General features: G+C 39.7%; 1 protein-coding gene and 1 long non-coding RNA gene across 2 annotated transcripts in view; one reads left to right on the top strand and one right to left on the bottom strand.

The window, feature by feature from the left end:
- CFAP54 (cilia and flagella associated protein 54) overlaps nucleotides 1-23234 on the top strand; it is a 395393-nt gene that overhangs the window by 274941 nt on the left and 97218 nt on the right. The window contains exons 45-54 of the mRNA XM_056574483.1: nucleotides 3041-3107; nucleotides 3204-3404; nucleotides 6268-6354; nucleotides 9696-9818; nucleotides 9957-10010; nucleotides 12073-12289; nucleotides 14229-14299; nucleotides 14861-15027; nucleotides 15443-15530; nucleotides 21637-21784. Coding sequence (XP_056430458.1) covers nucleotides 3041-3107; nucleotides 3204-3404; nucleotides 6268-6354; nucleotides 9696-9818; nucleotides 9957-10010; nucleotides 12073-12289; nucleotides 14229-14299; nucleotides 14861-15027; nucleotides 15443-15530; nucleotides 21637-21784 — 1223 coding nt within the window. The remainder of the gene's footprint in view (nucleotides 1-3040; nucleotides 3108-3203; nucleotides 3405-6267; nucleotides 6355-9695; nucleotides 9819-9956; nucleotides 10011-12072; nucleotides 12290-14228; nucleotides 14300-14860; nucleotides 15028-15442; nucleotides 15531-21636; nucleotides 21785-23234) is intronic.
- LOC130369347 (uncharacterized) overlaps nucleotides 13931-23234 on the bottom strand; it is a 73468-nt gene continuing 64164 nt past the window's right edge. The window contains exons 3-4 of the long non-coding RNA XR_008892727.1: nucleotides 16590-16642; nucleotides 13931-14222 (exon numbers count right to left, since the gene is read on the bottom strand). This is a non-coding gene — a long non-coding RNA (uncharacterized LOC130369347). The remainder of the gene's footprint in view (nucleotides 14223-16589; nucleotides 16643-23234) is intronic.

The following is a 23234-nucleotide window of genomic DNA, read 5'->3' as shown; positions in this document are numbered from 1 at the left end:
GGATTTCATAAGGGTTTCAGTAAAATCAGCATTAATTCTGCTTCAGAGCTTTGTTTTACAGCACAGATATACAAATCCATGTGCAGAAAAAAATAAGTTTCATGTCACACAGTTTCCTTGTGGTTATTGTGTCGAGTAGAAAGGGGGAAATTATCTCCATTGGATAGGGGTTAATCTGTGTCCAAAACCAGGGCTAAATCCATGGCATACAGAGTGAACATCCCTGTCAGAAATTCAATGGTATGTCCTCAGATTTTGAATGCCAACATTCAAATCTGTCATGTGCACATGGCCTTACAGCATTCCTATACAAATCATTTGGGTCCTTCAGAGCAAGATACAGGACCTCATTTACTAAGCTTAAAGCAACCAGTTTTTGTCGTGTTATTTTGGTGCAGAGAATGTCTGCGACATTTCTGCACCAGTCTTCGCCAGTGTGATACATTATGCGCCAGGAATATCCGACAAAGCCGACATTACACTGTGAAAAGCCTAAAAGGGGGTGTGGCCTGTCGCAAAGGGGAACGTGCCTGTCCCAAAAGGGGCATGGTTTCACAACCTGACCTATTTACTATTGAATTCACAGAAAATCCTGTGGGTAAATGGCTGGAAATTTTCACCTAGAAAAAGCTGGTCAGAAAATGTTCCCAACTTTTCCCCATAGTAAATAGAGAGGAATCCTGCAAGTCTGAAACAACATTTCCCATTAGTAAAAACCCTACACTCTTAGTAAATGTATATGTTCTCTCCTGTGGCCAGGAGATGATGATCGAGTACAGACAACCAATCTCTATTAAAGGGGTATTCCAGGCCAAAACTTTTTTATATATATCAACTGGCTCCGGAAAGTTAAACAGATTTGTAAATTACTTCTATTAAAAAATCTTAATCCTTCCAATAGTTATTAGCTTCTTAAGTTGAGTTGCTGTTTTCTGTCTAACTGCTTTCTGATGACTCACGTCCTGGGAGCTGTCCAGCTCCTATGGGGATATTCTCCCATCATGCACAGCTCCCGGGACATGACATCATCATTGAGCAGTTAGACAGAAAACTTCAGAAGCTAATAACTATTGGAAGGATTAAGATTTTTTAATAGAAGTAATTTACAAATCTGTTTAACTTTCCGGAGCCACTTGCACTGATCAGAAGTGCTCAACAAATTTTGTTTGATGACATTATGTGCACTGTTTGACATAAAAAGAAGAACATTTACCATATATTACTAGTTTATAATGTTTGAATAAAGGTAGGTATCCTACTGACCATTAATGTGGCTAAGGCATCTAATTCTACAGGCACCCATAGGGGATTTATCAAAAGTGGTTGTGGTATGCCTCTTTTGTTAGCTTGTTTTCCTGTGTTGATTTTGGCAAGTTGGTGCACGGCATTTGGTAAATGTGGCGCAGTATCCAATAATTGCTCTGCCCAGACAATTGTGGGTTGGGGTTGCGCATTAAATTAAGTTGCGCAGTAAATTCATAACAAATGCACAAACCAATCCAAAAAACAGAGTGCCTTACCAATACCTTACCTATTTCTCTATTTCAAATGCGTCAAAACATAATGGGGTTTTTATTATTATTGTTGTTGTGGTTGTTTTTTTTTTTTGTCTTAAATAAAAAAGACCTTCCAAACATAATTCTAAATTCCCCCTATAATGTTTTGCAAGTCAAATGATGAGCATTATCTCAAGCTATTTAAAGTGGTTGCTACTCTGTGCTTTCTGCTTGCTACTTATAATATAAGTAAATCAATCAATAGTGTAAGGAACTAAAAATTCATCCAGCATATAAACACTGGTAATGGGCCAGATGACATCAGTCATTAGAGTAGAGCGACTGTACAATAAATTGGCTCGTAGTGAACCTCGTGACTCAGCCTGTGATTACCGTATTTTTCGCCGTATAAGATGCACTTTTTCTTCCCCAAAACTGGGGGGAAAAAGTCGGTGCGTCTTATACGGCGAATACACACCTATCGTGGCGGTCCCTGGGACCATCAACGGCCGGGACCCGTGGCTAATGCAGGACATCACCGATCGCAGTGATGCCCTGTATTAACCCTTCAGACGCGGCGATCAAAGCTGACAGCCGCGTCTGAAAGGAAAGTGACACTAACCCGGCTGTTCAGTCGGGCTGTTCGGGACCGCCGCGATTTCACCACGGCGGTCCCAAACAGCCCGACTGAATAGCCGTGTTAGTGCTTACAGGACACCGGGAGGGACCTTACCTGCCTCCTCGGTGTCTTCTCCGTTCAGGGATCCTCTGTATGGCCGGCGCTCTCCTTCCTCGTCATCACGTCGTCGCGTACGTGCGTCGGCGTGCGTAACGACGTGATGGCGGCGACGGAGAGCGAGGATACCCGGCCGGCAGCAGAGACGTTCCAGAGCGACGGGGACAAGGCGACAGCGATGGAGCGACATCCAGGGCATTGGTGACGGGTCTGGAGCGGCGGGGACACGTGAGTATTACCTCCTCCTGCAGTGGTCTTCAATCTGCGGACCTCCAGATGTTGCAACGGCTGTCCGGGCATGCTGGGAGTTGTAGTTTTGCAACATCTGGAGGTCCGCAGGTTGAAGACCACTATTGGGTTCAAAATCTTTATTTTTTTAGATTTTGCCCCTAAAAATTGGGTGCGTCTTATACGCCGGAGCGTCCTATAGGACGAAAAATACGGTACTTCAGTCTGCATAAATTAGTTCATCTTTCCAAGGGCTCAGGTTGCCTTGAAAAGTCTGGGATGACAGTCTTAGGTCTCCTAGGACTGTACCCACCTTTCCCAGGCAACTGGAGCTCTTGGAAAACTGAACTAATTTATGCAGACTAAAGTAATCAACGGCCGAGCCACAAGGTTCACTACGAGCCAATTTACTGTAAGTTTGCTCAACTCAAGCAGTCATGTTTGCATCAGCTTAGATAATTTATACGGTAATTTCATTGCCGACAACTGCCTTGTTTGCCATTTGTGTTAGTTTTTATAAATCTCCTCAAAGTGTTATTGTTGTATAACTTTCCTGTTTTCTATGTTTTTTTTTTTAAAGTTATATCTTGACTTCAGATGTGAGAAAGAGAACAGATTGCTGCTTGCTTTCAGCTTTACTTTTTAAGGTAAGAAACACATTTGTTTTTTATGAATTTCTGTGACAAGTAATAAGTTATTTGAAAGCAAATGACATAATATATGGTTTCTGGTTTCCTTTTTAGTCCTTGTTCCGCGTGTCCCTGCCACATCCAGATGAAGATCTTGATTATGCATTATATGAGATTGGAGAAGGATGTGAAATAACTGAACTTATTCCAGGGATTGACCTGTTTTCTGATCGGCACAGAGCAGATGTCATAACTGTTGTTTCCAGTCTAGGTTTTCTTATATCAGAACTGCATTCTGTTGCTCAGAATCTTATGGTTAGTGCCCGTTTAAAAAGTAAATCATTATTTTTATATACCTGAATGTTTATTATGCCTTTTTATTTTTGAATTTATTTTTGTCTGAAGCAAGTTGCCTTTTATAACTCTTCAAAGAAAAAAATGCTCATTTTATTCCACCCATTTGTATTTGGCTTACATGGTGATTTGTTATTTTTGGAATAAAAGCACCGAAGTAATAAGCTGCAGTGCAAAACATAATAATGAAACATCAAGTAGGTAGAATATATATATAAAGTAAGTACACCCTTAGAAATGTTTTAAATATTTTATTATATCTTTTTTTTATGTAAAAACTGGAAATGGAACTCTGCAACAATGTAAAATAGTGCACAGGCTGTAAAACAGTGTTTAATGTTGCTGCCCCCTCTCAACACACAGCCATTAATGTCTAAAACCTTGGCAGCAAAAATGAGTACACCCCCAAGTGTAAATATCCAAATTGGGTCCAAAGTGTCAATATTTTGAGTGTCCACCATTATTTTTCAGCACTGGCTTAAAGGGGTACTCCTCTGGAAAACATTATTATAATTTTTTTTTTAAATCAACTGAGGCCAGAAAGCTAGACAGATTTGTAAATTACTTATATTTAAAATTCCAGTACTTATCAGCTGCTATATGTTCCACAGGAAGTTATTTTCTTTTTGAATTTCCTTTCTGTCTGACCACAGTGCTCTGTGCTGACACCTCTGTCCATTTTAGGAACTGTCTGGAGCAGGATAGGTTTGCTATGGGTATTGGCTCCTGCTCTTTACAGTTAATGAGACAGACAGAGGTGTCGGCAGGGAGCACTGTGGTCAGACAGAAAGGAAATTCAAAAAGAAAAGAACTTCCTCTGGAACATACAGCTGCTGATAAGTACTGGAAGGGTTAAGATTTTTAAATAGAATTAATTTACCAATCTGTTTAACTTTCTGACACCAGTTGATTGATGGGGAGATGTCCGCTGCTATCAGCAGCTGACAACTGCTGGTAATGACGGACATTGGAGATTTCTCCGATGTCTGTAATTTAACTGTTTAAATATCGTGATCTATACAGATCACAGCTTTTAAACATTAAATGCCGCTATTCCCTGGTGTCTAGGGGTCCCATAGCCCCCTCACGATGTAATCGTGGGGAGGGGGGGCTATGGGTTGCTAGGGAAGCCCGAGGCCTTACCTGGTCCTCGGCACCTTCCCTGTCTCTTAGATTGCTTAGGGCTTCCATTGCCTCCCTGTGCAGTTTAATTAATTATATATTTTTATAGTTCGGTTATTTACACACGTGGTGATACCACATATTTTTATTTTTATTTGCACAGTGTTTTTTTTTTTGGGGGGGGGGAGGAATTGGAAAGGGGGGGTTGATTCAAACTTTTATTATGGGAGGGGTTAAATGATCTTTATTTATTTATTTATTTTTTTACAATGTTATAGCTCCCATAGGGGGCTATAACATTGCACACACACTGATTGAATACACTGATCACTGTTATGCAATAGCATAACACTGATCAGTGGTATCGCCGCTTGCCTGCTCCTGCCTGTATCTCAGGCACGGAGCAGTCATTCAGCGATCGGACGCGCAGGAGGCAGTTAGGGACCCTCCTCGCATCCTAAAAGCTTTTAGGGATGCCGTGATTTCACCACGGTGGTCCCGAACAGCACCGCTGAGCTTACCGGCTTTATTAACTTTCGTTTTAGACACGGCGATCAAGTTTTATCGCCGTGTCTAAAGGGTTAATGTCGGGCATCAGCCCGATTGGGGATGTCCGGCATAAGCCTTGCGTCCTAGTTGCTTATAGCAAGCGCGACCCACCTGTTATGATGCACGCTCACCTGCTGAGCGTGCGTCATGCCTCGGGAGCCGCAAATAGACGTTAATGAACATCCATTTGAGGCAAGGGGTTAAACAATGTTATACAGGCTATGCTCTCACTACTTTACATTGTAGCAGAGTGTTATTTCTTCAGCTGTAAGAAACAGCTGTCATCGGTTAACGCACTAGTGTTCGGCATCCCGGTGTGGCGTGGAGCCGCTTTACCTGCATGTCCCAGTAATAAACACGAAGTTACTACAACGTGGTGAGTTGCGTGTACTTTCTTCTCTAATATATGGATTTGTATTCACCTCGTTACTACTATAGTACATGAGCACCACCACATGAAGATACGCTGCTAGCTAGAGTGTGGACATAGACCATTCAAGGGAGAGCATAGAGGGAGAGCAGTGCCAGCACTTCACTTTCTGTTTTGAAGCCTTATTTCTTCAGCATTGTCACATGAAAAGATGTCATAAAATATTTACAAAAACCTAAAAAGTCTACTCATCTACGTGATATACTGTATATAATAACACCTAAAGTACGGAATAACAGCTGTACATTGTCTATGTATTTAAATTAGTGATTTCCAGTACATCCCAGATACTGAATATGTTAGAAAACCACATTGGTTGTTGAAATGGCCCTTTACTTTTAGAATGTTGTCACATATACATCTTCTTACATCAATATCAATAAAGTTATCCTGATATCTTCATTGCTCCTACCACAGCAACTTCTGAGTTGTGGAAAAGATGGGATCACCCAGCTTTTCCAAACACAGCCATAACATTATTAAGGCTAGGCCTGTGTTCACATAGTGAACACATCAGTTTTATTTCCGGACTAAAAACCGTGGCAGATACGGTCCAAAAATCTATCTGACTCCGTCTGGCTCATTCAAATTAATGGGGTGTGGTGCTGGACTGGCAGGGATATTCTTCCACCAGTTGCTGTATCCCCAAAGCGTGGTGTGAATGCACGCTTAACTAGGTAGCGTGTTATATTCCCACCTCAAATAAATTCTGTCTATTTCCAGGTTCTGCCGTTATTTACATTGTACCAGTATTTGGTCAGCATTATTTGCCGTGACCCTGTCAAAAGTGTGGAAGGAAGGCTGTTGAAGGTATGTGAAATTTTAATTTAATCCTATTGACACCAAGATAAACAGATGACAGTGTGACTTTTAACAGCGGTAAATGTATTACACAGACAGACATTATCTTGCCAACAATTGATTTGTTTATATGCTGTCTTTTGTCATTTTTTACTTTTATTGACATAAGTATCATTATTTGCCGCACTAAAGATAGTAGGTACAAGTGCCATGACTGCAAAGGAAAACTGTGGTCCTAGCTTTAGCAAATTAACAGTTTCTATCTGTCTTGTAGATATTGATCTCAGAAGGCATAAGTAAATGCTTGCTCGCTATGACCAACACTTTTTTTCCCAAGACCTTTTATCTGGCGGAGACTGAATACACTTTATTCTGTATTATTTGCATTTGCTAATGTACAGATGTTGCACAGTTAAATTAGTTTTTCTTTTTCTTTTTTTACTCTTTTGTGCACTGTGGTAACGGAGTTAAAATCACTCCACTGTGTAATTTTTATTACGTTTGCTTTCATGCACTACTCTAACAGCTAGCAGGGGACACACTGCATACAAAGACATAATATAAGGGTAGAATGAATGTGCATGTATAAGCAGACAACGTATTTCTGCAAATCTCCCAGGTTTCCAAGAGAATAAGCAGCAAGTATGTCCGGCACACTTTCAGATTCATCCTTGATTCAATATGCATATTTGATTGTATTGACAAAGTACCCAAAAGTTGACATAACTTGATAAGTGATACACACAACACTCACACATTTACTCTATGCAGTGTAGTACATACAGTGTCCTGTTAGTCTTATACATTATCCAGGTTCTCAGTGTATATTACATAGTGTATACTGCCCAGAACGCCATACATTGCCCTGATAATATTGTACAGTTTCTGAATATCTTTTTAGTGGAATAGGGAAAGGGACACCTTTCAATTAACAGCATTCAAAATTTAGAGCTGTCTGATTGGCTTTAGGACATACTGCTGTGGTCCCTCTTTTTTATAGGGGACTATACCAACATATACATCGAGCTATAACAGAATAAAAGACAACCTAAAATACAACCTTAATTTCCTTTTATTAAAAATACAAGACCAATATGATAGCTGTTCATTTAGACCAAAAATTCATTACTGATCAGTGAGGTCACCTGACACCCCTGGACCAGAGAAATAATATACTGATGATTCAAAGACACCAAAAATTATGAAACCATGGTAAAAGTGAGGAATGGAGCCCATATATACGAATAATACGCAACATGCAGTTTAGTGTGGTTTACAAAGTTTCATAACATGTTGTTCTAGTATTGTATATCCAGAATGTGTAATGTAACAGTAATCTGTGTAATAAAAGCTGCTTTGCTCTGTCCTGTTCATTTATTGCCATATAGTGTAGTACCTGCAATGGCCAATTAGTCCCATACATTGCTCAGATGCATAGGGGGAGATTTATTAAAGGGGTATTCCACTGGCAGGGCTCGGAAGGTCACACCCCGCTCCTCAGTGCCCCCTCCCTCAATACCCTCTCCTATAGACGTGCCGCCATGCCCCCTCCCATAGAGGTGCATTGAGTAGCGGGGCATGATGTCACGAGGGGCCGATACCCTCAGCACGCACACAGCGTTCGGAACTAAATGTTCCAAACTCTGGTCAGTGGAGTACCCCTTTAAGTCGCTACTCCTGTGCTAAGGAGTATAAAAGTTGCAGATATTTGCGCAAGCCCTCTGGTTTTTTTTAGTGGGCATGGCTTTGTGTAAAAGGGACATGACCTAACCTCACACCTTATTTATCACAATATATATATATATATACACCAGTGAGCTAGCATTTATTGTACCAGAAATCTACACCAGCATTGAGTGTGCGAGGTACAGTGTGCGAGGTACAGCGTGCGAGGCAATCACAGCAACACCTGATTCCTTAAAAGGCCATAGTCTCCACTAAGCAGTCTTAGAAATTCTACCCATAGTGTATAATACACTGTCCAGTGCAATACTTTTTCCAGATACTGTCATACAGTTTCTACTAGGCAGTGCCTATACATACTCGCACAAAGGCCTTTATGGTTTCATTTACTATATTTCCCTTTTTCCCCCTTGCCCCTTAACTACACCTAACATCCCCCCCCCCCCCTTAAATTTTTTAGAGCTTTAAAAAGCTCTGTTTCTCACCAGTGTTCTTGCTCAACTAGAGTGAGCTGCTGGCAGGAGGATGTGGGCGTGCCCCAGCAGGCGCAACGTCACTGAAGTCTGCTGGGGGCCCACTCCTGCCCTCACTTCATCTCTTCTGCGCTCCATGTTGGGAGCGCACAGAGATGCTTAGCCTGTTGTATGGCAGGCTGTTCTGAGGTCTCCTCCTTCTTGTATAGCACTGCACATGCTTTACAGGGAGGAGGAGTATAGGAGCAAAGACCTGACGTGCCGAGCGCTGCTGTGCTGCTTGTTTTTCAGTTCCCTCTCCTCTTCTTGCTCAATGCAGCTCTCCTATTCTGTGTTCTGCGCTGCACTTAGTTCGGTTGGCGCTTGCTGCCGTCCAGCTCTCCAGAGGGGCAGAGCCTGATGAGGCCATGTCAGGGAGGTGCTGCGTGGCACGCACAGCACTCGCTCTCGCCTGTCTGCTTGACAGGCAGTGAGCGAGAGCTGTGTCTCGCTCTTTGCCTAATTTTTTCCTGAGTTTGGTCTCCTGCCAGGCCAGCAGGAGACCAAACTCACTGTATTAGTAGCGACTGCGAACAGAACAGTGCCACCTGGTGCCTGTTTTTTCTAATGAAACTGATTTTCAAACTGTCTTAGAATTACATAAGGTAACATATATCAAAAGTTTTACTTGGTGACAGCTACTCTTTTAAGACTCCAAAAACAGTGAAGAATTTCATAAATCCCTCGGATTGTGGATATCAATTTTTTTTTTTTTTTTTAGAAAGTTAGCTGAATATGATGAAGGTGGTAAAAAAAAAAACTGTTATAGGGCACAAATGTCTGATCGCTAGGGGTTCTGAACGCTGGGACCCTTTGCAGTCTCCTGTATTGTGCTTTGGCTACTTAACCATTCTCAACATGCTCCAGCCCCCACCTTCCTGGACGAGAGCAAGTGATAGCCTTCACAGCCAATTACTGGCCACAGTGATGTCCAGCCTCAGCCTGTGATTGGTTGAACAGGCCATCACTTGCTTTCATTCAGGAAGGTGGGGGCACTTTGGACAGGTAAGTGGCTGGGGCCCCAGCTGTGGTTAAGGGAAAAGTGTCTGGTATTATTGGTATTAAACTTGGTTCTCTAGGGCCCCATTGTATGTTTGTTGAATGCAAAGTTATTGCCAAAATGCTGTAATTCTTAATTATATTGTTTCTTTGAAGGTTAAAGTCCTCACAGATCTTCATCTGTTCTCTGAAGCCTTCCATGAATATTTCCTCCTAAACAGTGGTAAAAGAATTCCGAGAAGACCACATGAAGGATTCTCATCAGCTGTGAAAGTTCTGGTAAAGCATGTTTACATGTGTGCTTGTGTGTATGTATTTATTTCCATTTCTATAGAGAATTACTGGTATTTGGTTTGCTGGTGAGTCTGAATGATCAATTAGAAGATGATGGGTTTTAACTTTACTCTTTAATTCCAGGCAACTTTGAAGTTCTTACCATCAAAGACTCTTCTCTCCAGTGAAAACTTACAGGTAGGATGTGCTCTTTCAGTTTGCTTTTTTTATTATTACCTTAATGGTACAATCAAAGGATTCTAAAAACTATGTAATCCAAGAATTTGTAAATCGAAGAAGCTAAAAAGGAAATATTTTTCTGACTATATACACTGATACTCTCACAGGGCTCTAGGACCTAGTACTGATCAAACATACAAATACCATGTTTTGAAACTAAGAATTTTTCCATAATAATTCCATAATACAACTGTGCAATTGAGATAGCAATACAAATTTAGATGCTTTAGTCCCAGCGATGGTTACCAACAGCTTCCAATGAAACATAGAATGATAAGAAATGTATTGGAGGTTCATCTATAAAGGTGTATGCCAGTTTGGGCAAAAATCTTGAAAGTAGACTGCAGTATAACACTAATCCTACATCCTAAACATGTATGCTTACATTTTCTTTGTCATGATGTTGCTCCCAATGTGCTCCTACAGTGGGCTATAATTTTGTTCCACGTGTGCATCAAGAGTAGGCTTAGTTTTACTGGTAGCCCATGTGGGTAGCAGGCTACAATTCTTATCATGCTTTGCTGACATCCACTGTATGCTATCATGCCCTTGTGTACACTGACCTGCTAAAGAGCAAGGGGGCGATTTATCAAAACCTGTTTAGAAGAAAAGTTGTTGAGTTGCCCATAGTAACCAATCAGATTGCTTCTTTCATTTTTGAAAAGGCCTCTGAGAAATGAAAGAAGTGATCTGATTGGTTACTATGGGCAACTCAGCAACTTTCCCTCTAAATAGGCTTTGATAAATCTCCCCCCAAGTCTCCACACTCCGCTGCAGTTCATATTGTGCTCCCCCATTGCTGAGCCTCTCATACTAGTTCCTAATTCTCATAATCTGCTGTCTATCCTGTAACATCTAGTGCTGCCATTGAGTATGCTCGACGCGAAAGCTGAACTATTGGTTCTAACCCTAGGCAATTAGCTATAAGCATCACATTTAGGCCAGTGGTGAGTGATTATGTGGAAAACTGACAAAAAGTTTTTTATGAAAAGTTAAATATATTAACCCCTTGCTTGACCCATGACGTACATATACGGTATGGCTCAAGTGAGGGAGTACCAGGCAGGTATCAGCTCCTATCTGTAACTGTAACCCGCTAATCATGACCGCCATCTGAGATCACTTCAATATTGGTCATTTAACTGTTTCCATGCCACAATTAATAGCGTTTGTGTCATCCTATAAACAGTTATAGGATGCATCATTAGTGGTGAAGTATTCTGATTGGCATCCCTGCAATGTAATCACAAGGTGCCAATTGGTTGTCAAAGCGGCCAGAGGCCTCTGCTAGGCTGGCAGTTAGTCAATTGCATATGCATTGCATTTATCTTTTTAAGCTGTAGAATAATTTCTTATAAAAGTCTCCTAGGGGGGGGGAATAAAAAAGTGGAAAAAATAACAGCGGAGAGAGAACTAAAATCACCTCACCACTCTAAAGGGTGTTTTTACCAAACCATGCAGGTTTAAAAAAATCTTTTGAATTGACTGGTATGCTGTAAGCAAAAATAAATGTCAACATTTTGGCAAGTAAGGCATTACCATCATGTTCCTTACTAAATATTATCCTTTCTTAACTTAATTAGCTTAACTTATTTACATCATGAGTGTAGTTTGTTTTATATCTACTGTTGTATACACCAAAATAGGAGCGTTTTTGTTGGAAAATAATATTTTGCTACCTATTTTTACAGGAAAGTGTGCTGTCATTACTAGGTATACCCTCGTGGTTTTGTGACTAAAATAAGTCAGATCTGTTCCTTACAGCAATAGCTATAGTTTGATATTTGCTCCCCTAAAGGTGCAGTTCTTGTCTCTAAGGCTTATTTAATTGAGGAACACAGTCTAGATCACAAAACATCCAGCTACAAAATATTGTAGCTTAGAATGCTTTGGCTAAAATACCAATGTGATTATTTATTATTATAAATATTATATTTGCTGTTAAAGCAGTAATCCTATGTAGAAAATTGAGGTAATCTGGTTATTAAATACATTGTATATGCTCTGTTGACATCTACAGGCACTAGAAGAGATTCTCAACAGAAAACCCAGTCCTTGTCTGCTTTCAGTGTGTGATCAGGCAACCATGAATAAGCTGGTACTGACTAAAACACATTTCATCCTAAAACTGTCTTCTACGATTAATGCCATCCCTGAAGTATCGAAGGAGCCTGGATATTATGTGACTGGGGACAGAACAAAGCAGCAGAGTGAAAACCAAGAACCAACCTTGTTAGGTAACAGAACAAAATAGCCACTTTTACTTTAAAGTATTGCCAAGTATTTACCGCTGTCATTATAGCTGTTAAGATTACTCATAAAGCAAATGGCATGTCATTTATAGTGTGCCATTGGCTATCATTGATGCTGTATCTCTCTCCTATCCTAAATATAAAATCACCTTCCTCTTTCTTGTAATTAATATCACAAAGTATGCATATGGCAAATCTTTATATTATGCATGGAAATATTGTTAGATTTTTTTCTTAAAAGATCGATTTAACAGTTTTTTTCCCCCATGCTGAGGAAGCCACTTTTTGCCGTATTTCCTTGTAGAGACCTTGTCTATTCTGTTTGCCTGTCTATTTTTCTCCAGCAAGGCCAGACTTTCATTTAGGGACAAGAGAAATGTCTCTAGGTAGCTTGTGTAGTAAAAACTAAGAGTTTTTATTTTCTTTATTATTATTATTTTTATTTTTTTCTATTTGCCATCTTGGACAAAAAAAGTGGAAGACCCATCCATATTAACCCATACCAGAACCCAGAGCAAACCTTGATAGGCCAGTAACCGTAGCATGTTTTGTGGCGTTCAGGATTCCCTTTTCTCAGTTAAGGACATATGAGTAGAAACATCTTTCTACCGGGAAGGTATTTGTTCCAGGAAAATATGACCCTTCATCTATCTCTATGTTGTAATTGGTGGCAATTTACTTTAAGACTACTGGGTCTTCACCTCCCCCTCCCAGTAGTCTGTTAGCCCTTTCCCTGGCTGTCAGAGGCAGTGTCTCTCTGCAGCAAGACTTACATTCCCCTCATCCCTTGACTTTACAGACTTGTTGGGGTGTGCCATATCAGGACTAGCTTCCCTGGCCCTTTTCCCCCTACACCACCTTCTTTCTGTCACCCAGCTAGCTGCCTCACTGTCCTGCATTTCCATACTATCAGTAGCAGGTGCAGTAGCTGCAGCAAGTTAAAATTACATTTATTTTTTTAATGTGTGGAATATATTTTGTGTCAATATTTGATGATGATGCATCATAATTTTTAGGGCCTCAGGCAGGAGATTAAGGTTAGTATGAGGGTTATCCAGTGGATAGTTGACGATTAAATTGGGGGCCCCCTTGTTGTAACGGAACCACCGCTGTCATGTGATATGACACATTGATACCCTGCTGCCTTCTGTGTATCCCTTTTAAGAATACGATTGTTTACAAATTTGCTATGCGCACTTTGTTGATTACCATTGCACTATATTTAACTGCGTTATGTATTTTTTAAAGGGGTACTGCAGTGTAAGAAAAACGTATCCCCTATCCAAAGGTGATTGTGATGGGCTAGACTGCTGGGACCCCCACATTCTCCTGCACGGCACCGCGGTTCTCCCATAGAGATACATAGAGTGGGTCTGTCGACCACAGTTTTTGTGCGGGGTCCACAATCTCTTTGCACAGAGAGGAGATTGCTCCGTGCATGAAGAGAGAAGGCCACTGGGCAGGTGATCGCGGGGGGGGGGGGGGGTCCAAGACCCCCAGCGATTAGACACTTAGGGCATAAATTTTTTGTTTCTATACGTAAAATACATCTTTACATAAGCCTGATTATGATTTATCAAAAAATACTTATGAGACAAGTTGTACTAAGAAATAGTTCTTGTCTTACATGTATTCTATTAAAGGAGAAAAAACATGAAACATGAAAGCAGAGAATTCAGTAAGGACAATATATGAGTCAATAATACGCAGGCTAAATAGGAACATTGTGTGAGCACAATCCCTTATACAACAGCCACAAACTGTACAAATTCTTCATTCTGCTTCCCCACCAAAAGTCCAGTGAGACAGTCCAGTAGTTATGTGCATCCATTTTATTGTGGTATTGTGACACCTTCCCAAAACTTTATTTCTCTTAGGACGATTATGATTCTGGATTATAATATTGCGTTTTCTTTTCCTGCAGAAGACAAGGGTGAAAGTGATGCTCCAATACAGCTTGCATCTAAACAAGATCTTACACTATCAAAATTAAAGGTTTGTTACATTTGAAGGATGAGCTTAGTATTTGTGGAATACTATGTATATTACATTGGATAGGGCTCCATGGTGACACAAAGCTGCATATAGTTCACAGTAAGACTGATGCACTTTGCATCTCATATGAAACCTCAGTATTTCCATAGGAGAAAGAGAGTTGTCACCATGAAGCTTAGGTTTCATAATGGTATTCGTAAGGGTGACGCATCACAAGCTACAGTGTGTATATGAGCTGAGGTTTTAGGGAAGACAGATTAGAACATTTGTTAAATATTTCTCCGAAGTGGTTACCTTTTAGTTGTACAAAACTTGAAGAAAATTAGAATTTCAAATTCTTAATATCTATTTCTAAACAGGTATTCTAGGGACATATGCCCAGATTTATCAAAAACGGACTTTTTAGAGCTCAGCTTTCATTTTACCAGGACAGTTTGAGAAATGAAAGCTGAGCTCTTATTACTTGCTATTGGCAAACAAGACAGTTTTTTATCTAAGATATTTTAGATAAATCTGGGCAGCATTCTCACCAATTTACTGTTTGTTTTGTTCTTAATTTAGGACATGTTATTAAAAGAAGCAGAGGAAAGAGTAAAATACATTCTTCAGAATGTAGGGAAGAAATATAATCACCTTTCAGAATGTACGGCAGTCGACCTAGAAATGGCAATAGAAGCAAAGCTTCAACTTTCCGAAATAGCACAGCAAAGGCAGCACATTGCAGAAAGGTAAGCATCACACAAGGTGCACATAAAAGTCATGACTAAGGAAGGACAGTATCTAATAAATGGATGGGGTAAAATAGAGTTTTGAGTTTGCATGAGACTTGAGTCAACTCGAATAAATTGTAAATGGGAGCATGCCTTCACACATAGGGGTCTGCCGTGGATTTTCTGTATGAAATTTTTTGTTGGGCATTGATTTGGCTGTAGATCTGCAGCGGCGTTTGTACTGAAATATCTGCACTTATGGATTTAACATGCAAGTACGTAGCATATTTTCCAAATTTATAGCAGACCCATCCTGAATGATGCCCTATAGCAATGCGTACATTACTACAGAGTTTATATTCATTGTAATATACCCAAAGGTGGTAATATGTACAGCATGACCTATAATTTTTTCTTTTTATAATAATTGCAGCATTGCTTTCTCATTTTCTGCACTGAAGATTCTACAGGAAGCCAAACTATTCACAACCAAAGCTAAACATGACCGTAAAGATGGGCAAGTAAGCACTGACAGAAATACCTTGCTATCATACTTTTACTTGTGCAAATGAAACATTTTGCCTACATTCTTTTTACACGCTTTCCCATTGCCTCATACTTGTTGCATTATGTTTACATATTTATTGCTGCCAGTAAGCCAGTATACCAAATGTATAGGTGTCCTGTAGTTATACCCATGTAATGTCTATGGGGGAGATTTATCAAAACCTATGCAGAGGAAAAGTTGACTAGTTGCCCATACCAACCAATCAGATAACTTTTTTTTACTTTTCAGATGCTCTTTTAAAAAATAAAGGGGTACTCCGGTGGTCAACATGTTTTTCTGTTTTTTACTTACCCTATTTGTTTTGTTTCATTTCTATTCTTGTTGTTTAAGCTACTAAGATGCAATATAGCCAAAAATCTTAACCACCGGAGTACCCCTTTAAATAAGCAATCTGATTGGTAGCTATAGCTAACTGGGCAATTTTCCCTTTACACAGGTTTTGATTAATTTCCCCCTATGTCTTTAAACTGTGGTATACTGTTTTAAGGGATATTTCTTTCTCACCTCATATAGTTAAACTTTCAGAACACAACAAGTTAAATATTTTCGCATAAACATTCATTTAGCGAACTTGCCTCCTGATACTCCTGCTTTAGCTTGTTATATAGGTCACTGACCACCACACCACTCTAGAAGCTATATATATATAATATATATATATATATACATACACACACATGTATATATACACACACAGTGGCGTGGTGGATGGAAACCTAGGCAATTGGCTGTCTACTAGGGGAGAAAAGAAGCAGCTAAAGAAGAAGGAGGCAAGTTTGCTAAATAAATGTATTTGCAAAAATATTTTACTTGATGTGCCCTACAAGTGCCTTACAAGTAAGTTGAGATGGTAATAACCATTTAAAACAATGGCTTGTATTGCCATTGCAATTGCTTTGTATGATAAGTGCTATGTTTATTTGAAAGTATACATAGCTTAAAAATAGGGAAATTAGCTTTCATGGGAAACAATACAGACATATTTAGAGAAATGGAAATACTATTGAAATACCAGTAGTAATGGAAATGTGGCAGAGACAGGTCATATAGTTGAAGAAGTGAGACCTGCAGAACAAAAACATATAATAGGTTATTTTTTTTATTCCCTGCTTTTTGGGTTTTAGGCATATAAAAATGTAGCATTCAGGGTGTTACATAGCAATACAAATATAATGATAATAATTCCATTTCAGGTATATGAGCATAGTTGCATGAGGCTAGGTTTCCACTTGTTTTTTGTTTTTTTACAAAAACGCCAATAAAAACGCCCATTCTGCCGCATGGCGTTTTTTGGGTGAAAAAACGCTACGGCCAGATGTTAGCTGTAAGTCAATAGTAAACTGCAAAATGCCAAATCCACTTGGCGTTTTTCAGTTTGGCGTTTTTTTAATCCTTTTGGCGTTTTTGGGCTCCTTGGCAGTTTTTAAAAAACGACCTCTTGTCGAGACTGGCGTTTTTTCGGGAAAATCTTGGCGTTTTTCTCCCATAGAAGTCTATGGGAGTGAAAAAATGCCAAGAAAAACGCCATGTGGGTTTTAACTTTGGAGTTTTATCAGGCGTTTTTATTCTTTTTTGGACTTTAGCGATCCCAAAATGTGATGAAGATACCTTTTTTATAAAAGTTTCGTAGGGTATCATTAAAAAATAAAAAAGATATAGTAGTGATGGAAAAAATTGTATTTAACGAAATATATCTTTTTTAGAACGAAATTTTAATACATTTTTAAACAGGGATCAATTTATTTGCACGGGTGGGGACCTAAAAATGTAGCCGACAATAATAAAAATGTAGTGTGTGCGTGTTTTTAACTTTTTTTTACACATTTTTTAGGTAGTACTTCTACTCACAGCATGGAACACACTGTTCCATGATGGGAGTAGTAGTACCTGTACTAATTGACAGATCGCCCCTTTGCGATCCTCCTGTATAATGTATAGATGCCTCTGCTCTTCTATGGTCCCTGCACTGCCGTATATATACACATATTCATATTTCCCGCAGAGAGCTGTGATTGGTCAGATGGTTCCAGCCAATCACAACTCTGTGGGATATATGAATATGTGTATATATACGTCAGTGCAGGGTACCATAGAAGAGCGGCCACCGCATCTATACATTATACAGGAGGATCCCAGCGGGTGTCAGAAGTTACACTCGTTGCGATCTATTAATGCAGGTACTACTGCACCCAGCATGGAGCAGTGTGCGCCCCATGTTGGGAGTAGTAATACCTGCAGTAAGGGACAGATCACAGCGCATGTCACTCCTCCTGACACCCGCTGCGATCCTCCTGAAGTTACTCTCGGGTTCAGCTGTTCTCAAGGCTACAGAGCCGGGAGAACAGCTAATCCTGAGCGGTAAGATATACATCGTATACCTACTGCCCAGCAAGAACTTACAGTGAGCCTGCAATGTGTATACCCCTTGCTGAGCTGTGCGCTATGCGCAAGCCCGGCAAGGAAAGAGTTAACTTACACTTCTGGACAGTGTCGGTTAACCCTATGATTGGTATACAATATATACAGCTATCTATAGATAGCTGTATATAGTGTATACAGAAGATGAAGTAGTCCCCTTACCTCCCTCCAGTCTCCGCGGGACCCTGTAGCTCCGCCCCTAGTGATGACATCATTAGGGGGCGGAGCTACAGACGGGAGTCAGGCTAGTAAGGCTCTGTGAAGCTCTGTTCACATTGTCCGTTTTGTATAATGTGAACAGACCCTTCTGGCAGTGTCTTCCCAGATAGGGAGACACCATCTGTTGCTAAACTACAACTCCCAGCGTGCCCAGACAGCCAAAGGCTGTCTGGGCATGCTGGGAGTTGTAATTTTGCACCAATTGGAGGTTCCCTGTTTGAGAAGACATTGCATTATGGGCACTCTCCCCTGCGGAGAGCGCAAAAAATTTCCTAACCCATTTTTTTGTGGTTTTTTTTGCTTCTCCTTTCAGATCCGTGTATGCAGAGGATTACAATGGATGAACTGGATTTTTTTTCTTTTAATAAAATGGTTAACGAGGGCTGTGGGGGGGTGTTTTTTTTAAATAAAATAATTTTTGCAATGTGTCGTGTTTTTTTTTTTTATTGAATATTCAGGCTTAGTAGTGGAAGCTGTCTTATTGACGGAATCCATTACTAAGCCAGGGCTTAGCGTTAGCCCCAAAAACAGCTAGCGCTAACCCCCAATTATTACCCCGGTACCCACCGCCACAGGGGTGCCAGGAAGAGCTGGTACCAACAGGCCTAGAGCGTCAAAAATGGCGCTCTTGGGCCTAGGCGGTAACAGGCTGGCGTTATTTAGGCTGGGGAGGGCCAGTAACAATGGTCCTCGCCCACCCTGGTAACGCCAGGCTGTTGCTGTTTGGTTGGTATTGTGCTGAGAATGAAAATACGGGGAACCCTATGCGTTTTTTTAAATTTAATTTATTTATATATAAAAAAATAAAAAAACGCATAGGGTACCCCGTATTTTCATTCTCAGCACAATAACAACCAAACAGCAACAGCCTGACATTACCAGGGTGGGGAGGACCATTGATACTGGCCCTCCCCAGCCTAAATAACGCCAGCCTGTTACCACCTAGGCCCAGGAGTGCCATTTTTGACGCTCCGGGCCTGTTGGTACCAGCTCTTCCCGGCACCCCTGTGGCGGTGGGTACCGGGGTAATAATTGGGGGTTGGCGTTAGCTGTTTTTGGGGCTAACGCTAAGCCCTGGCTTGTAATGGATTCCGTCAATAAGACCGGCTTCCACTACTAAGCCTGAAAATTCAATTTAAAAAAAAAAACAACACATTGGAAAAATTATTTTATTTAAAAAAAACACAGCCCTCGTTAACCATTTTATTAATAGAAAAAAAAAAATGTTCATCCACCGTAATCCATTGAATCCACCGTAATCCTCTGCATACACGGATCTGAAACGAGAAGAAAAAAAAACACAAAATATTGGTTAGTACATTTTTGTCGCTGGTTAGGGCGCCCATATTGCAATGTCTTCCCAAACAGCGAGCCTCCAATTGTTGCAAAACTACAACTCCCAGCATGTCCAGACAGCCTTTGGCTGTCTGGGCATGCTGGGAGTTGTAGTTTAGCAACAGCTGGAGTCTCCCTATCTGGGAAGACACTGCCAGAAGGGTCTGTTCACATTATACAAAACGCACAATGTGAACAGAGCTTCACAGAGCCTTACTAGCCTGACTCCCGTCTGTAGCTCCGCCCCCCTAATGATGTCATCTCTAGGGGTGAGGCTACACTGACACGACGGGGACAGGGAGCGAGGAAGGTAAGTGGACCTCCTGTTCTGTATACACTATATACAGCTATCTATAGATAGCTGTATATTCTGTATACCGCACAAAGGGGCTATAGGAGCAGGGAGTCCTGTCAGTCTGGTGACAAGATTCCCGGCTCCTGTATAGTATACACAGGTACACTATGCCCACCTGTATACTATACGGCCCGGGGGAGTTGAGTAGTGATGCTGTACATCACTCCTCACCTCCTTACACTCTGTGGACCGGGCGCTCAGCATCCGACCCACAGAGTGGTACCTGAAGACAGTGAAAAAACTGCCGCAGGGGACAAATTTGGCTGTTTCCACACAACAGGGAAAACGCCAGAAAAACTGCCAAAACTCAGGAAAAACCTGTGGCAGTTTTTCTGGCGTTTTTTTTAGGTGTACAAAAAAAAAAACAAGTGGAGACATAGCCTGAATCAACTATATTGCTTAAAGGGAACCTGCCACAGTGAAAACTGTGTTCAATCTGCAGCCATCATGTTTTAGAGCAGAATAAGCCGATATTTACATAAATAAAAAGTTATCCTGGAACTTTTCCCACAAACCTGCATATTAGTCTGCTCAACTCTTTCTGCTCATTAACCCATTTTAACCCAGTTTAACCCATTAAATGCTGCAAATCAAACCTGTCAGCATAAGAGCAGAGCAGTTTATTTTGTGAATGATCAGCAGACCACATGTGAAAGTCCCCTAGTAAGACTAGTTTAAAAAGTAAAAAAAAAAAATTAATTATAAAATAACATCCCAAAAAATAAAAGTATATCAATTCCCCTCAAAAATCAATTTTTATATAAAACATAAAGGGGGAGATTTATCAAAACCTGTGCAAGTGTTGCAGTTGTCCATAGCAACCAGATTTGTTATTTATTTTTCCATTTTTCAAAGGTTTTTTTTTGTTTGTTTTTTTCATACAAAAAGAAATCTGGTTGCTATGGTCAACTGTACAACTTTTCTCTGTACAGGTCTTGATAAATCTCTACCAGAATAATAATAATTTTTTTTTTTTTTTAAACCGAGAAAAACATAAAGAAAACTAAACATATTTGGTTTTGCTGCATCCATAATGACCTAATATATGAAAATATATTGCCACATGGTGAATGCTGTAACAAAAAAATAATGCAAAAATAGCACTATTTTGATAATCTGCCTCCACTAAAAAAGGAAAAGATAGTAATGTAAAGGTTGTATGTACCTCAAAATGAGAACACTAAAAACTAAAAAAGCATTTCCACAAAACACAGAGCATGTGTGTGTATATATATATATATATATATATATATATATATATATATATATATTATGCACAGAATCATAAGCTGTGTACAGTCTGTGGTTCATGTCTTCAGTACAAGAGGTTGATGATGAATACCAATGCAGTAATTTAATTATCATTAGCTAGAAAGCATTCAGCTTACATACCATCTTACATGTGCCTGTATTCTGCCTATAGAGTTTATTAGCATTTTATTATAATACTATATAAACATACATTATAAGAATATTTCCTATATTGCTTTCTAGAACTATTGCCCAGATTTATTAGTTTGTCTGAGACAAAAACTCTATGATTTGTCCATAGCAACCGGTCATACCTCAACTTTCATACTGTATCTCAAAGAGTTCTAGTAACATGAAAGCTGATCTGTGATTAGTTGCTATGGGTCAGTTAGACAGTTTTGTCTCAGACAGATTGATAAATCTGTTCATACATGTTTAAATATGTATTGCCATAATTTAATCACTTATGATTTATTTTAAGATAAGACAAGAAATTGTTAAAGAAGAATCTTCCACGCATCCGACTGAATCTGAAGCCAGAGAGCGTCTAGGGATGAACACATGGTTAAGATGTCGAATTGCACTTGTCACCATTCTTACAAGGCAGATATGCGGCATAGCACTTTATGGTATGAACACCTTTGGTCTGCCCTAATAGCTTAATGAACTATAGGTTTTATCTGGACAGAACATAAACAGATGAAACTGTCTTTTTAGTACATTTGATTCTATATTTTTTCTTTCTACTCCAGTTTGGCAATATCCAATCATAACATGTAATTGAAAATGAATAGGAATTGGGTGGCTACACACTATGACAATGAACGCTGTTTACACTGAGGTACTGAGTTACACCCTACCCAAAGGTGCCAAGGAAATAGAAGTGCTCAAAAATAAGTGGAATCAGCCTTCTCCGTGTGGACAGGAATAAAATAGTTTTGATTACAGGGTTTTAAAAAATATAAAAAAAAAAAAAAAAAAATTTCTAAAAATGTTCTCAAATTTTTTTTTTGGGTAGAAAAAATGAGGATGTAGCTGGTTCTCTGTAATTAAATGTATATTTTATTAGAAATAATTGAATAGATTTATAAAATAAGCATATAAGACTAGAATCTGAGCAGGGCCCTTGTACGGACCGGCCACAGAGCAGCCAAGGAAGCCGGCACTTGCATGCTGTACAACACAAACAGCGCTTCTCACCATTATCTTCTCACAGCTACGATCTTTGCTTCACCCGTACCCAGCTACGATCTCTACTTCGGGAACACAGGTAAAAGACAACTTTAGGCCGGGAGCAGTCAGTGCCAACCTGTGGGGCATAACTATTACACATGAATAGTTTGGCATAAGGATTTTCTTTCCAACTGAATTTATTACTATCTCAAATTGCTTGTGCCGTAGTACTAACAGACTGCCATAAACTGTTCCAAATCAGCACTTAGCACTATCTAAGATACCGTTTTTCCTTCAAAGACGCCCTTATATTGTAATTATACCAGTTTTAACAAAATATATACATCCCATGTTACGATCCTAGTACCAGAATTACCATTTGGATTTAAGTTCAGTAAGGCGTCAGATTGCATTCACTAAACAGCATATTCATTGCATTTTATTATGTTTTATTGTGATATTAACCATCTAAATCTGTAGCAAGGGTCCTGCTCAGATTCTATACTTATATGCTTATTTTATAAATCTATTCAATTGTTTCTAATAACGTATACATTTAATGACAGAGAACCAGCTACATCCTTAGTTTTTTTCTTTAAAAAAAAATTTAATTTTTTTGAGAATTTTTATTTTTGAGAAAATATTTTTAAATTTGTTTTTTTAAACTTAAAATCCTGTTATCAGAACAATTTAATTCCTGTCCTGGCTTATTATAATGAATAAGCTATGGCATTGCACAAAGGTGTGACAGATGTGCTTTCATATAGTCCAGGATGTCTTAGGAGCCTATGATTGGATGTAATGCAGCAGTGAACATTGTTTTCTTACATTAACCCCCCCCTCACCTAGCAAATACAAAAATCTATAAAGTAACACTAATTAAAGGGGTTCTCCGGTGCTTAGACA

This window comes from Hyla sarda, chromosome 4 (genome assembly GCF_029499605.1).
Source record: "Hyla sarda isolate aHylSar1 chromosome 4, aHylSar1.hap1, whole genome shotgun sequence".
Classification (NCBI taxonomy): Eukaryota; Metazoa; Chordata; class Amphibia; order Anura; family Hylidae; genus Hyla; species Hyla sarda.
The sequence above is the reverse complement of the archived record's forward strand: the minus strand, read 5'-3'. Positions and strand labels throughout refer to the sequence as shown.